We start from the raw sequence: 16,826 nt of genomic DNA, 5'->3' as shown, positions 1-16,826 counted from the left end.
TTCCTTCGAAACAAATTCAACATGGCAGAAAGGTTTGTTGTTTCAAAGAAGTGGAGTCGGAATAGTTTGGGAAAAACCCAATTGCCTAGTAGAATAGTGAGGAGCATAGAGAGTTGCCTTGAATCATTCCTTTTTGTATTGAGGTAACCCCGTTGGGATCACTTGGACAGCCAGTAATTTGCCCAATTTCTGTTCGCAATTTCATCCTCTTGATCATCATTAGGGAAGAAGAGGCGTTCAAGCCATGCGGGACCACAATTTCGACGCAAAAAAGAAGTGAAATTGAGGTCATCATTGTTAAAATTCTTGCAAGAATGAAAAAAGAGAAAGAACAGCCCAGAAATGGTCTTTAGTCGACTGGGCATTTGGGAAGTTTGGTTGGAAGGAGGTTAATTGAAATCCTTCGATGTGCTGTTTATCAGATGAGCTATGGCCATCTTTTTGCATAAAATTTTTTAAAATAGAGTTTAACCAGAGCTGGAGAACCCAGAGGGGACCTCCTGTACTGATCAAAGAATGGGTTCAAAGGCATTTGACTAAAAGGCCAAGTTCTTCGAATAGATGTCCCAGGATTAACTTGGCTAGATTGAAATTATTTCCCTCATGTAAGAGGGCAGCTAGAGGGAGGAAAAGCTTTTGCATTTGGACACTTCGAGAGCAAAAAAAATAGCATTCAGCCAGTAAAATAGGAATGCAACATGTTCGTCATCAGTCACGGGTTCATTCTCCTTACCCATGTTTTGAACGATAAACTCACTATAAGAAGTCATGTGGTTGATCTTGTACTTCCGATTCGGTTGCGCATCAGAAGTCAACTCAGAAAAGTTTGCCAGTGATGGCAGCCACGTCAAGGAGTGAGGGGCCAATCATCCTACAAGGGAGGTGAAAGTTATTTGTGGTCCTGTTCCAGAAGTTGACCACCGCCCCAATTATCCAATGGTGAGTTATGGGTGTGAAGTGGGAGAGTCGTAAAAGGTCCTGGATGCCAAGAGTCCTCTAGACAATGCTTTTCTCCGATTCAAAATGCCTGTGCCAAGTCCTGAAGTCAGCCCCTCGAAGAGTAATTTTAGGGTTGTTCCTGAAGGAGTTTTGAGGATTAATGAAAGGAGAAATAGCCAGGTTCTGGCCAATAAGCAAATCTTCCCCTTATGCATTAGGAAAGTAGTGAAGACATTTGTTCACCCGTTCCAAGTCCTTAACAGGGCCAACAAAACAGTGGGTCTCTCCACCAATGGTGAAGGGGATAAGAATCTTGGGGTCATTAATTTGAGGTCGAGGGTCCTCAATGATTTTGTCATTAATCTAGTTAAGTATCTGTAAGGCTGAAGGAGCTTGGTCTTGAGTCATAGGGCCTTTGCCTTTATCTTGTGCAACAACGTGGGTTGAAGAGGTAGCCATTGTTGTTTAAGGTAAGAAATGAGAAGGAAATTGCAGTTGCAGAGCAGAAAGAAGTTCAGAGATGAAGAAAGAATTGACATTTTGGAAAATAAGGATTCGGCAAGGAAAATGACGGTAAGAAATTTTAATTTAAAAGAAGAAGATTTGTTTCTTAACCGTTGTTACAGAGGAGAATTCAAAAAGAAGGAGGCAACTTCGCGAAGAAGGTGAAGTGGTTGAAGAGAGAGATTGTGAATCGTGGGAGATCTGTCAAACGGCTGAAAAGTTAATGGGGAAAGTAAATGTCATTTATGGCTAATCATGACGATCCTCGTTAATGATAAAATTAGGATTAAGTGTTTCACCTTCTAAAGAATGATTTTGAGAACAAACACATTAATTCAAGGGGGCAATTTGTTGGTAAAAAATAATTGGATTCGAAGAAGAAGGTTATTTGAATTATTAAGCAAGCTTTCAGAAGAGGAGTTAGTGTTGAAGAAGATGTATTTGGGGGCATTGAGTAAGAGTTCGATTAGCTCAGCAAATCGAGCAGTTACTCGAGTTAAGAAGGTCGAAGATTCTTAGAATTGAAGGTTATTCAACAGTCGTTATATGGTCAGGCAAAAGAGCGGGAACGGTTACTTGTGTTTTCGCACACGTGGGATTTTTATTTCGAAATGATCGGTTAAGGAAATGGCTATAAATACTAGAAGGCTCGAAGTCACAAGGGTTAGAACTTTGCTTCAGAAAACACTCAAGCACACTCATATCTTAGCGACTTTCTGAGTCTGCGTTCGAGTTTCTTTTGTATAGGGTTCCTTCTACTGTTTTTTATCTTTTCAATTTACAATTTCTACAAACTTTATTTTTCGTGCAAATTTACCTTTCGAACATCATTTAATTTCTTTGCCAAATTTCCATTTCAGCATCTTTAATTTTCATATCAAAAGTCCTTTGACTCAATGGAAAGCAATTCACCGCTTTATTTAAATTCAATGCAAATTATTTCGATTTTAGTCAATTTTATTTTCAAAATATTTATCTTTCATTTCTTCAGTCTTTTTCTTTAATTTTTGTCTAATTTGAGGAACTTTGATGTACTTCTAAAAAATTGGTACTCACAAAAAAAAGGAGTAAGTTTCGTTTCCAAATCATTAGAATTGAACCATCGTCGATTTGCTAAAAATCGATAAAACAGATATATTTAAAATAGTTTGATTTTGAAATGACACGGATAAATTTTTATGATGTATTTTAATTTTATGTTGTATTTTTAATGAATGAATTATGAATCTTTATCTTTTAAAGTAGTATATATCAAATTATATTTGCATTATCTTTCTTATTCTTACGTTAACTTTTTGGAGTTGTTTTCTAAATAGCCAAAGATGTTTGCTATTATCCACATTTCTATACAAATGAGGACCGTGATAGGATTGGAGAAGTGAGGGAATGGAGATCCTTTTTATAATAGGAATGGATAATAGAAGATAAAAAAAACTCAGTCTCCTATATTGTGTTTCTATTGAATGATTATAAAATTACGATGAAATTAAAATTAATAAGTGGTGAAATTTTTTAGAGTGAATATTCAATCCGGTTTTTTAATTTTTTTTTAAGAGACAATGAGATTTTTTTTAAAAAATATTATTTTTGATTTTTGATTTTTATTTTTATGAGATTAATTAGCTCATGTATCAATGATAAAAAATATTAACAGAAATGTTAATCAATCTCATAAAAATAAAGATTAAGAACCAAAAAATATTTTTTTTATTGAACGTCTCATTGTCTTTTAAAATAATTATCAGGAGTTATTTAGGAGTTTTTTCAATTTTCTATCCCAAATTCTATAGTCTCTTACTCTCTTTCTTATTCACAATCTAAAGTCTAAATATACTCTTCCTTGTTGTAAAATAAATAAATAAAGAAGATGTAATAATATAAAATAATAAAATATAGTTAGATAGCTCTAATAATAATTTTTACCACAATTACTATCTCAATATAATAATAATGATTAATATATCTACTAATATATTATATGTTGTAGTATATGAAGGAAGAAGAACTTTGTACGGAGAGAGAGAGGAGAAATATTTTGTATTTTTATTGTGTATATTCCCTTGTCTCAGATCATGCTTTTATAGGCGTATAGAAGTTTATTTTTCAAACCACATTTATTTTGCTTCATCTTAAGGACTTGTTCCTTTCAACATAGAAAATGGGTTGCCCATAAATGGACATCCATTCTTATCCTATCCTTATCACAACATTCCCCCTTGGATGTCCATTTAGGATTATACCTCATTAAAACCTTACTAAAGAAAAACCCAATGGAAAAAAATCTGACCAAGAAAAAAGTTACATCATTTAATATCTCGAAATCGGCGCATCCCAATCTGATGTACCAATCTTTCAAAGGAGTATTTTGGAAATGACTTTGTAAATAAATCTGCCAGATTGCCACTTGAGCGGATCTGTTGGATATCAATTGTTCTTTAATTTTGAAGATCATGAGTGAAGAAGAATTTGGGAGAAATATGCTTTGTTCTATCGCGTTTGATATATCTGCCTTTAAGTTGAGCAATGCATGATGTATTATCTTCAAATAGGATAGTTGGAGCTATCTTCTGATTAATCAGTCCACATGATGACAGAATATATTAGACCAAACTCCTAAGTCAAAAATACTCGCGACTAGCTTCATGTATCGCTAGTATTTCAACATGATTAGAGGAGGTTGCTGCTATCGTTTGTTTCGTGGACTTTCATGATATAGATGTACCACCATATGTGAACAGGTATCCTGTTTGAGATCTCCCTTTGTGTGGATCAGACAAGTATCCAACATCTGCATAGCCAACTACTTGTGACTTGGATCTATAGGGATGAAACAATCCCATATCAACCGTTCCATGAAGATATTAAAAGATTTGTTTGATTCCATTCCAATGTCTTCTGGTTGGAGAGGAACTATATCTTGCTAGTAAATTCACAGCAATATCGGGTCGTGTATTGTTAGCAAAATACATTAGCGCTCCAATGGCACTAAGATATGGTACTTCAATTATACCAATGATATTTAAATCATCAACATACACAGTAATTATAATGAATTCAGATGCAGATTTCTTTATGAAAACACATAGACAAATATCATCATTCTTGAATTTGTTTTTGGCCAGATACTCAGTAAGACGATTATACCACATTCGTCTAGATTGCTATAGACTATATAAAGATCTTTGCAATTTAACTGAGTATAACCCCCGCAAATATTCATTGGATGGTTTAGACATCTTCAGTCCTTTAGAGACTTTCATATAGATATCACGATCTAATGAGCCGTATAAGTAGGCTGTTACCACATCCATTAGGTGCATATGTAATTTATGATATGCGGATAAACTGACCAAATAACGTGTTATTGCATCCACTACAGGAGAATATATTTCTTCATAATCTATACCAGGCCTTTGTGAGAAACCTTGTGCCACAAGTCGGGCTTTGTAGCGTACAACTTCATTTTTCTCATTTCGTTTTCTCACAAATACCCATCGGTATCCAATAGGTTTTACATCTTCTGGTGTACAGACTACACGTCTAAAGACTTCACGTTTTGCAAGTGAGTCTAACGCAGCCTTCATGGCTTCTTTCCATTTTGGCTAATAATTTCTTTGTCGACATTTTTCGACTGATCTTGGCTCAAGATCCTTACTTTCATGCATGATATTTAATGCCACATTATATACAAATATTTCATTGACAAATATCTTATTTCGGTCCTATTTCTCTCCTGTAAAGACATAATTTATCGAGATCTCGTCATTTTCTCAATTTTCAGGTACCCGAACATATTCTGACGTTAAAACTATATCAGAATTTTGGACAACTGCAGGTATCTTTACTATGTCTTTTTCAACAGGAATAGTATTTACCTATTTTCTTTTATGAAGATTTTTGTCTTTAGAACCGACAAGCCTGCCATGCTTCTGGCGTGAATTTGCTTCGGTGGCAATTTGTCCGACTAGGACATCAACTCGAATCGGAGCATTTTCAGCCGGTATATTGGATTTAGTAATCTTTTTCATATCAGAAAATGCATCAGGAAATTCATTTGCTATTTTTTGCAAATGTATAATCTTTTGAACTTCTAGTTCACATTGCCCTGATCGAGGATCTAAATGCATCAAGAATGATGCATTCCAATTAAGTTCCTTTTCAAGAAGCTTATCCTCTCCCCCTAACGTTGGAAATTTTGATTCATCAAAATGACAATCCGCAAACCGGGTTTTAAACACATCTCCAGTTTGTATCTCAAGATATCTCACTATAGAGAGAGAATTATATCCAACATATATCTCCAATTTTCTTTGGGGTCCCATTTTGGTGCGAGAAGGTGGTGCAATAGGAACATATATCACACACCCAAATATCCTTAAATGGGAAACATTTGGCTGCTGGCCAAAATTTAATTGCATAGGAGAGAACTAATGGTAACTCGTTGGCCTCAAACGAATAAGTGCTACGGCATGTAAAATAGCATGCCCCCAAGCCGAGGTTGGGAGATTTGTTCTCATTAGTAAGGGTCTAGCAATTAATTGGAGGCGTTTAATAAGTGATTCTGCTAACCCATTTTGTGTGTGAACATGAGCTACTAGATGTTTAACACTTATTCCATTAGCCATACAATAAGTATGAAAAGCTTGGAAAGTAAATTCACCAGCATTATCAAGACGAATTGCTTTGATTAGATTTTCTAGAAATTGTTCTTTTAATCGAATAATTTGAGCAAGTAATCTCGCAAACGCCAGGTTGCGAGAAGACAATAAGCACACATGTGACCATCTCGAAGATGCATCTATTAAGACTATCAAATATCTAAAAGATCCACAAGGTGGATGAATAGGTCCACATATATCGCCTTGAATCCCTTCTAGGAATTCAGGGGACTCAAATCCAATCTTTACTGGTGATTGCCTTAAAATTAATTTTTCCTGAGAACATGCAGCACAACAAAATTCACTAGATTTAAGAATCTTCTGGTTCTTTAGTGAATGTTCATGTGAGTTTTCAATAATTCTCCGTATTATGGTTATTTCCGGATGACTCAATCGATCATGCCAAGTTATGAATTCATTTGGGTTAGTAAACTTCTGGTTTACAATGGCATGTGATTCAATTGCACTAATTTTGGTATAATATAATCCAGATGAAAGTGAGGGTAACTTTTCTAATATAACCTTTTTATTTAAATCATGAGTTGTGATACATAAGTACTCATGATTTTTCTCGTTCATTGTTTCAATATGATATCCATTTTGCCGAACGGAAATGTTTGGTAACCAAAGAAATCAGCCAAAAACAGTCATAACTTGCCTTATTTAGCATTAATTAATTGTCAAAACGCCTTGCTTTTTAGATGATCCCTATAGAAAAGGAGTATTTTACAAATATACGTTTGTTTTTTCTAGTTACTTTCGAACCCTTGGTAAACAAACAGCCTACATAGCAGTTCCAATGCTAAGCCTTGAACCACTCGGCCATCTCTCCCCCATGATGATTATGGCAGTTATGGCTGCTTTTTTTGTCTACTTAGTATTACCCATTTTGTTCCTCTAGGAAACAAAATTATAGCTCTTCCGGAGCTTTCCATCACATTGTCCGAGCCAATAATAGTATTAACATATTCTTCTTTTGGCACAAGATGGATAAAATATATATTACTTTTGAGAATGGTGTGCGAACTTGCACTATCCGCAAGACAAACATCTTCATTATATGTCCTTACCATTCTCTTCAAAGACAAATAATTATAAAATGAGTAGAAATATTTACGCAGTAAAATTATTTCCCTGATTGAAAATATTTTTCTAAAAAGTACAGTATATACTAAAAATTGTATTATTATTATCTTTACACATTCAATAATTTTAAAATTCATAAATATTTTATTAAACATTATTTATATACATTATACTTGAAACTTAAATACATAGAAAATGAAACTTAACAATAGGTTTCTTACATTATTTATTTACACAAATACTTAACAATCTCACATATTAAACTATTCCATCATTAATCAAATGGCCAATATTTCCTTCAGGATCTTCAAAGAAATCAGATACATCATAATGAGTGGTGGGATTTTCAGCATCATTTGAAACAAAATTTGTTTCCTTTCCTTTGTTATCCTTTTTCAAAGATGCTTGATAAAGATCGACTAGGTGCCTTGGGGTACGACAGGTATGCAACCAATGGCCCTTTCTACCACAACAGAAATACTTATCCTCTGTTGATTTATTTTGCCCAAAATTTCTTTCTTTATCCCATTTCTGGTGAGATTCTTTCTTGTGAACATAATTCTTCTTCCTTCCATATTTTTTTGTTACTAAAACCTTGCCATTTACCTCTTCTAGGGTAATGACTTGTCGTATTTGCTTCAGGAAATAGGGTGGCGCGAGCTGGGCGCACTTCATAATTCCTTAAAAGTAATTCATTGTTGTGTTCAGCAACAAGAAGGCAAGAAATTAACTCGGAATATTTTTTATATCCTTTTTCTCGATACTGCTGTTGCATGAGCACATTCGAGGCATGGAAGGTCGAGAAAGTTTTCTCTGACATATCATTATCAGTTATCTTTTTCCCACATAATTTCATTCGTGAGGTGATTTGAAATATTGCTGAATTATATTCATTTATGGATTTAAAATCTTGTAGACGCAAGTGCATCCATTCATATCGGGCTTGAGGAAGTATCACCGTCTTTTGATGATTATACCTTTCTTCAAGGTCTTTCCACAGATCTGCATGATCTTTTAATGTGAGATATTCATTTTTCAATCCTTCGTCAAGATGACGACGAAGGAAAATCATGGCTTTGACTTTATCTTTTTGGGATGTATTATTTTCAGCCTTAATGGTATCTCCAAGATCCATTGAATCAAGAGGGATTTTAGCATCTAGTATTCATGATAAATAGTTATTTCCAGATATATCAAAAGTATTAAATTCAAGATGAGAGAGTTTCGACATAATAAAAATTGTTACCTGGAGTCTTTCTAAAATTTGATCAGAGTCTCGTTCTGATACCGTGTTGTAAAATAAATAAATAAGGAAGATGTAATAATATAAAATAATGAAATATAGTTAGATAGCTGTAATAATAATATTCACCACGATTACTATCTTAATATAATAATGATGATTAATATATCTACTAATATTATATGTTGTAGTATATGAAGGAAGAAAAATTTTGTACAGAAAGAGAGAGAAAGAATATTTTATATTTTTATTGTGTATATTTTTTGTCTCAGATCATACTTTTATAGGCATACAGAAGTTTATTTTTTAAACCACATTTATTTTGTTTCATCCTAAGAATTTGTTCCTTTGAACAGAAAAAATAGGTTGTCCATATATAAGTGGACATCCATTTTTATCCTATCCTTGTCACAACATTATTCCTAAATTATTAGTATTACTTTTAACACTAAAAGTAATTGATAAAAAATAAAAAAAAATAAAAATTTTGTTTTTATATTATAGAAAAAAGTATATAGAAAAAAAGGAACAAAAAACATCATTTTTTCTAATAATAATAATAATAATAATAATAATAGAGTTAATAGCAGCTCAATTATAGCAGCAATAATAATAATAATAATAATAATAATAATAATAATAATAATAATAATAATAATAATAGAGTTAATAGCAGCTCAATTATAGCAGGCTGGAATCGCTTTAAACCATCATTACTTTGATTGAGGCAAAGTAAGATGTGAAAATGAGAGTTATAGGTCCCTTGTTGATGCTTCACCACTTCAAATTGAGATTGATCACTTGCCAATCATTTATGGAATCTCACTGTCGACAAAGTAATGGAATCAAGTGACAATGATATAAAGAAATTATTTTCAGAGTTCCTAAATAATTTCAAATTGGATATTTTGTTTTCAATAAATTAAATTTTATTCTTTAAAAATTATTTTCCTCATATATAAATTAGTCTTCGGCTATTTTTAATAAGATTAATTTATTTTATAATGATATTTTTTAGACTTATTTATCTTATAATAAAATTTATTATGACTTATTTGTTCAATTCTCATATTGAAAAATAAAAAATATGATTGAAATTGACAGTAAAATTAATTTATCTAAAGAAAATAATTAGCAAAAATATTTAAGATAATAAAAATTTATTAGAAACCAAAATATCCGATCTTAAATTACTTTGGGACCAAATTTAAATGTTTACTCTTATCTCAACATCAAATGCATATGTTTAAATATTTCTTATATATTTATAATAAAGATTTTTCAGTTTTCAATAAATAAATATGAAGAATTGATTTGTTTGTGAAAATATTTTTATTTTTATTTTTGTAAATAATTTTCATTTCCAAATTTTCATATGTTTCAAAACATGATTGGTATGTAAAGTATATTTCATTTCTAATGCATGAAACAAAAAAATGTGTTTAGTTTGTCCGTTTTAAAAATATATTCTTAATATTGATTTTGAATAATAAAATTATATTTTTATTAAATATACAATTTTAGTTTATTATGTTTTTTAAAATAGCATGTAAACACAAAAAATTAATTTTTAATTAACTATTAATTATATATTTGTGTATAAATATATAAATTATTTTATATATTTTTAATATATATTTTATCACGAGTGACTAATTTTTAAAGTAGTTAATTGCATGCATATTAAAGAGATACAATTTAACCAAATAAATAATAATGAATACAATTGTCTTTATTTTTCAATATATTGATTTAGCAAAAGTCACAATTAAAAATTAAAAAATAAAAAAGGCGCCATATTCAATTGGAGGGGGTGTAGTTTAAATACAGTGAGAAACAAAAAAATTTTTGAATAAGGTATTAAAATTAATCGTAAAAGATTATAACTTTGACAAATTTAATTATAGGAGAATTAAAATTAATTTGTGACCATAAAAGATAGAATTTTATAGACGAAACTATTCAAATCTTAAAAATCTATCAAAGATCCTTAAATTATCCTCTAATCTAACCTAATTATTTTCAAAGTTTAATCCCACCTCATTTTTATTCTCCAATTTTCTTCACCACCCCAAATTTTTTATGTCCCAATCTTTTATTTCTTCTCTTCTCTTCCTTTTCACTACTACTGCCATTTCAATTTTCTATCAATTTCAGAGTTTATTATAGTTGCAAGTGACAGGAGCATTTGAGGTAGTGAGAAAGAGTTATTTAGTGTTCCTTATAAAGGGAAGTAAACAAGTTTTTAATGGATTCCTTGGAAAGGTCAAAGTCATCCAAATAATGAAGCCACAAAACAAAACTATGACCCATGAAAGAAGAAAAGAAGGTATGATAGGCAAAGATGAAGGAGTTTGAATTTGTGGGGACCGAAATACAAACAAAACTATGTTATTTAGTGTGAGTGCCAACATAAGAATGAAACTTTTCCTTTTCTTGAATTTGTGGTCTTCAATCTTGTCACCGAAACACATGAAGACCATCATGGTAAATCTAACTCTATTAACAGTCTCTTCAGCTTAGCTTCCCATGTCTCGAACATGATCGAAGGCGAACTCAAACCCAGATCAGAGACAACGCTTTCTGGACTCCGAACCCGACGATTTAAAACCTAACGCCTTCTTCATTTTGCTAACGGCAGTGGAAGTGAAAAAATTCTGCGCCATTGGCGTATTTGGCGAGTGTGATTCGGCGATTCAGTAGAAGATGATGAATAGTAGCCGTTGTTGCTGCGGCTGTTGTTAGAATTCGGGACATTGTAGCGGAGCTCAGAGGCTTCTCGGAGGAGGTACGGTAGGCGGCGACGATTGTAGGGAGAGAAAGGGGTTTGTCGAAGATAGGAGTGTTGGTGAAGAGGATTGGAAAATAGAGATGAGGTGCAATTAGAATTTGAGAGGAATTAGGTTAGATTAGAGGACAATTTAAGAAATTTTGATAGATTTGTAGGATTTAGATAGTTTTGCCTATGAAACTTTATCTTTTATGTAGGGTGTACATGGGCCAGTCTCAAAGACCCCATTCGGACCCGAAGTATTTTTGCACATGTTGGCCCAGATTCGAAGTGGGCCGAGTTTGATCTGGGGACAAAAAAAAATACTCGAAAGAATACCTTAATCGGATCTGGATCATAACTCGGGTCACCCGACCTAGCCCAATAAGGATACATATTGCAAAATTATTATTTTGTATTTAAGAAGTATAAGACTTTAGATTAATACATAATATTTTGTGCTATTTGTACGTAACTTACATATTTAGTGTTTTTTTTTTTAAACAAAAAGCTCAACACAACAAGGTGGAGCATCAACAGAAAAGTACTAAATAGATAAAATAAACTAATTCCTAATCATCTTCGACAAAAGTCATCAACAACCCAAAAGATCAAATATCACTCCATTTTTTGTAACTCTTAATCGACCTATTGACTACCATTGCAATACCTGATTCTTGATTCCTGAAGATTCTGTCATTCCTTTTCAACCAAGTGCTCCAAATGATAACAATGAGACCAAACTCACCAATATTCTATCAATTCGACTGCACAATTGACCCCTGAACCACGTAAACTTACAGTCATTCAGCTCTATATCCACGAATCCCATAATGCTGACACACTAGCGCCTTTCCTTTCTTCCAACTGCACAACCTCATTGAAGACACCCATGCAGCAACGAGGAACTTGACATATTTCCGATAAAAAATTCAACTATTCCCACACAGCAAGCTTCTCTTCCCTTGTATGCACACCATACACTAAGCAAATCGCACAAATGAAAATTATTATTTGTCAATTCTCCTTCTATACACAACAATCTCTCTCCTTTGTAACAATTACTCAACCTAAACATCATACCATCTCACATTATTAATAAACCTCCACAAGCACACCTTCCGATCCCACAAATTCTAAACCCACCGCATCATTACCCAAAATTGCACTACATCAAACTTAGTAATCACCTCCTTCTTTGTCTCTATCAATCCTAATATATTTACATTATTTTTACGCTTAAATTTTTTTACCATTTTTCACTTTCCAACACCCCCTAAACACCTCGTATTCCACGAACTAAAATCATTTAAAAACTTTATTACACACCTTATTTCAATTTTTTGGGCAACTCTTTCTTGCTTTCTCTTTCTGTTTTGCTTGCTTTCTTTTTTGTGCCAATACTTCATTTTGAGTTTGGAGAATAACTATAATGTCCTTATCCTCGTCATATAAAGTAGCTCCTGATTCGACAGTCAAATCCCAAACAACCCTATTTTCAGCCATATCTTTAACCTTATTTTTCAGACTAATACATATTTAGTGTTATTAGTATTGATTTATGATTATGTTTTAATTTTAGAATTTAGTTGATATTTATTATATTTTTTTAAGTAAATTTTATCATATAAAATATTGTTGGAAATTTAGAACTTCTCTTATATTAACATTCAAAAAAATAATATATTTTGTGTTAAAGTTGTATTTTCTAACTAATATCGTATAATATTAATTATAAATTAATTTATTTATTTTTAATAAAAACAATTATAAAACTAAGAAAGAGATAAAAAATGCATGAAACTCTGATTAAAATTTAAAAGTCCAATTTTTACTCGGTAAAGGATATGCATGACTAATTATTAACATTTTCTTCTCTCTTCTTTCTTCTTTCTTCACTAAAAAAAAGCATCTAAGGTTTACAAATCCAACAGCATCCAGCTGGGTGGTCCGCACTTGAAAACTTGGTAATGAATTCCTTATTTCTAGGCTATATATTAATTAATTATTAAGAATATTAATTCCCTCTCTTACAATGTTCCCATAATTGCAAAACCTTTTACCAAAATTAAAAAACAATAGCATCAAAGAATCTACACCCGTAGTAGTCTTCACACTTGCACTCTTCCTTATCTTAAATTCCCCAATCACGATCACCATCATAATCATCATCACCGTCCGATTTCTCAAAACAATTCCACAAACCTTGTTGTTGCACAGCCTCTCATCCCAACTGCAAGATGGTTCTCAACAATGTTGATGAAGAATCAAGCAGAAAATCAAAAGCGTCATCAATGGTAAGGTACAACTCAGCATTGGGTCAGATAATGATGATTGGGGTAGTATGCTTCTGTTGCCCTGGAATGTTCAATGCACTATCAGGGATGGGTGGTGGAGGCCAAGTTGACCACACTGCCTCCAACAACTCCCTCACGGCACTCTACACCGCCTTCGCCGTCTTCGGCGTCCTCGGCGGTGGCATCTACAACATCCTTGGACCTCACCTTACGCTCTTCGCAGGTTGTTCCACCTATGTTGTTTACGCGGGTTCGTTCCTCTACTATAACCATCACAAGCACCAAGCTTTTGCGGTTGTTGCTGGTGCACTCCTTGGTATTGGTGCTGGTCTTCTTTGGGCTGCACAAGGTACACCGCCAATTTCGAACTTAAATCAAGTTGGTCCCCAATCTTTTTGTTTTTTTTTTTGTTTTTTTTTTTTTATCAATTTTGAATTTTTGATTTGTTTGTTTTAGTGGAGAAAGTAGTTAATGTTGGGTGACAACTAATTGGAGATAAAAGGGTAAATATGACGTCGTTTTATTTAAAATAAGTTAATTGGTTCAAGCGTTGCATATTTCTTCTACCTTGAACTTAAATTTGTGGCAATTTTTTTGTATTTTATTTTTTTTTGCACAGAATTGTTGTACTGTTTGTGTATATGCACGAATGAAGTTGCCTTAAACTTCTTACATTTGTGACTAAATTTCCCGTAAAACTGTCCTACTATTTGTACTTAATCGAGTTTATTTTTTATGCACTCGGAGTGGTAAACGTGTTTAACATAGTCATAGAATTTCTGTTGTATAATCATTCACCAAGTAGTTATTTTGACTAACATGACATTAGGTAATTGGATGTACCATCATCAAAATTAAATTCTTGTTTGGTTAGTTTCAAATATTGTTGCCTTGCCCTTTTTAAAATTTGTGACAATTCATTTTCCATACAGTTGCCATACTGTTTGCGTATATCCATCAAATATTGATGCCTTCAGTGACAACTTAAATTTGTGATTATTTGTTCATCAAATTGTGTATATCACATCATATCATATTGTATATGATAGTTATTGTGGGTGTGTGATGAAACAGGTGCTATAATGACATCTTACCCTCCATCAAACAGAAAAGGGACTTACATATCAATTTTCTGGAGCATATTCAACATGGGGGGTGTAATTGGTGGCTTGATTCCTTTTATATTGAACTACCATCGCAGTGAAGCTGCTTCTGTCAATGATGGAACCTACATAGCCTTCATGTGCTTCATGTCATTGGGGACACTCTTGTCTTTGGCTATTTTGCCTGCAAGTAAGGTTGTACGCTTTCATCCATCCATACTTCAAAATTGCCAACACATACTCAGTGTTTTAATAGTTGAAGTAAAGATAAATTTATCAAATTATGTATTGAATCTAATACTTGTATCCATATCAATGCAATATAGGTTGTGCGCGACGATGGGACAAAGTGTAGCAGCATCATGTACTCAAATGTGTCCACTGAATGCTTTGAGATTCTCAAGTTGTTCCTCAATTGGAAGATGCTTCTAATTGTTCCTGCTGCATGGTCAAGCAATTTCTTCTACACCTACCAGTTCAACAATGTCAATGGGGCATTGTTCAATTTGAGGACTAGGGGTTTGAACAATGTGTTCTATTGGGGTGCACAAATGTTGGGGTCAGTTGGGATTGGACACATAATGGATTTCAGCTTCAAGAGTAGAAGGAAGAGGGGTATTGTGGGAATTTCATTGGTTGCTCTTCTTGGGTCTGCTATTTGGATTGGTGGACTCATCAATCAGATCAAGTACTCTTCAAATAATAATGGATTGACTGAAAAGTTGGATTTTAAGGACTCAGGGTCAAGATTTGCTGGTCCTTTTGTATTGTATTTTTGTTTTGGTTTGCTTGATGCCATCTTCCAAAGTATGGTTTATTGGGTCATTGGAGCACTTGCTGATGATTCTGAGATTCTTAGCAGGTAATTTTTGTAGAAAAGACTAAACTCTCTGATTTAGTTATTTGCTGAATTCTTTCTCTACTAGTATTTGATTCATCAATAGAAATAGGTAGTTTAATTATTAGGGGAGTATAAGTAATTTGTGATTAGCAAAAGGTTAAAATGTTTATTATTTTAGTCACTGGGACTTACTATATTTTCTCATAATACCCTAAAGAATAAAGATCACTTAATGCCAAATTAGTAGTTAAACTCAAAATACACAAACATTGTCCTTATTTTGACTATATTTAATTTCCAAGTTAATAGAAAATGGACAAATTTTGTCTCGAGATAGAGAAGTTTTGTTTATTGTTCTTATATCTTTCTTCTTTAATATCTCTTTTTTTTTTCTAAAAATAATTACCAAACCAAATCTAGAAGATCAATAAACAAATTAATGTACAGGTCCCTGAAAAAACAATTTACTAACAAATTAGTCCTTGACATGCCACCAGTAGTAACATAATAATACCACGGCTAATTAAATATCTTTATAACAACTAAGTTGTCAGCGGTATTTTGATATTGGCGAAATTATGCAGATACACAGGGTTCTACAAAGGAATACAAAGTGCAGGAGCTGCAGTTGCTTGGCAAGTTGACACACACAAGGTGTCTCCAATGTCTCAATTGATTGCGAACTGGGTTCTCACTACAATAAGCTATCCATTACTTCTAACTGTTGTCATCTTAGCTGTGAAAGATGACAATAAGGATGAAAATAACAATGCCCAAAAATCATAAAGATTGAGATCACACTGACTAAGAATCTAGTTGAATCTGTCTTGTTCTTACGGCTATTTGATCTTTCTAGTTGATTGCTTTTATGAAAGTGAAAATGTTTATCTCAGTGTATATGGAAGTGGAACTCATCTGTGTAAATGATAGAGACTAGTGAGAAAAGAAACTAGTCAGTTTCTTACAGAGTGATATAGGTTTATATACACCTAACTATAATCTGAGTTGTATTTATTAGACATCACACTTTAGCATGCACAACAAAATATAGCCTTAAACTTGGTGCTTGAGAACTTTTTCTTGGTGCATAAATAAAATATTTGTTATTGTTTTATACTGCATTTTTCTTTTCCTTATTTCATGAAGGAACATTGAGTCAATTTTCCGTTGTACTTGCTTTCTTTTTATTATTATCTTCTATAGAAGTATGTTATATTAGTGCTAATGGCCACTTCTCAAATTCATTACTTTCAAAGTTTCAAAATAACTTCGTTTTGACTTGTTTATACATTAAAAAATTAATATGTTTAGATGTAAAATAAATATATTTATTGCTAATGAGTAATAGCTCAAATGGCATAGTCTCCCCATATTCAATTAAGAGG

At 32.7% G+C, this 16,826-nt stretch overlaps 1 protein-coding gene across 1 annotated transcript; it reads left to right on the top strand.

Moving 5' to 3' along the window:
* Positions 1 to 13,070: 13,070 nt before the first annotated feature.
* Positions 13,071 to 16,555, top strand: LOC112766744 (UNC93-like protein 1). Its single transcript, XM_025812631.3, has 4 exons — positions 13,071 to 13,846; positions 14,572 to 14,795; positions 14,927 to 15,462; positions 16,026 to 16,555. Exons 1-4 carry the CDS (start codon positions 13,441 to 13,443, stop codon positions 16,225 to 16,227), a joined length of 1,368 nt encoding a protein of 455 aa, XP_025668416.1. The 5' UTR covers positions 13,071 to 13,440; the 3' UTR covers positions 16,228 to 16,555.
* The last annotated feature ends 271 nt before the right edge of the window (positions 16,556 to 16,826 follow it).

The sequence above is a fragment of the Arachis hypogaea genome, chromosome 17 (assembly GCF_003086295.3).
Source record: "Arachis hypogaea cultivar Tifrunner chromosome 17, arahy.Tifrunner.gnm2.J5K5, whole genome shotgun sequence".
In the NCBI taxonomy this organism is placed as follows: Eukaryota; Viridiplantae; Streptophyta; class Magnoliopsida; order Fabales; family Fabaceae; genus Arachis; species Arachis hypogaea.
The sequence above is the reverse complement of the archived record's forward strand: the minus strand, read 5'-3'. Positions and strand labels throughout refer to the sequence as shown.

What these genes read in the sequence shown, in the direction of transcription:
- LOC112766744 (XM_025812631.3), top strand. Translation starts at nt 13,441, where the DNA reads ATGGTTCTCAACAATGTTGATGAAGAATCAAGCAGAAAATCAAAAGCG. An exon ending in TCTTCTTTGGGCTGCACAAG is followed by an intron (nt 13,847 to 14,571) that starts GTACACCGCCAA and finishes GTGATGAAACAG; the next exon opens with GTGCTATAATGACATCTTAC. An exon ending in GATTCTGAGATTCTTAGCAG is followed by an intron (nt 15,463 to 16,025) that starts GTAATTTTTGTA and finishes GAAATTATGCAG; the next exon opens with ATACACAGGGTTCTACAAAG.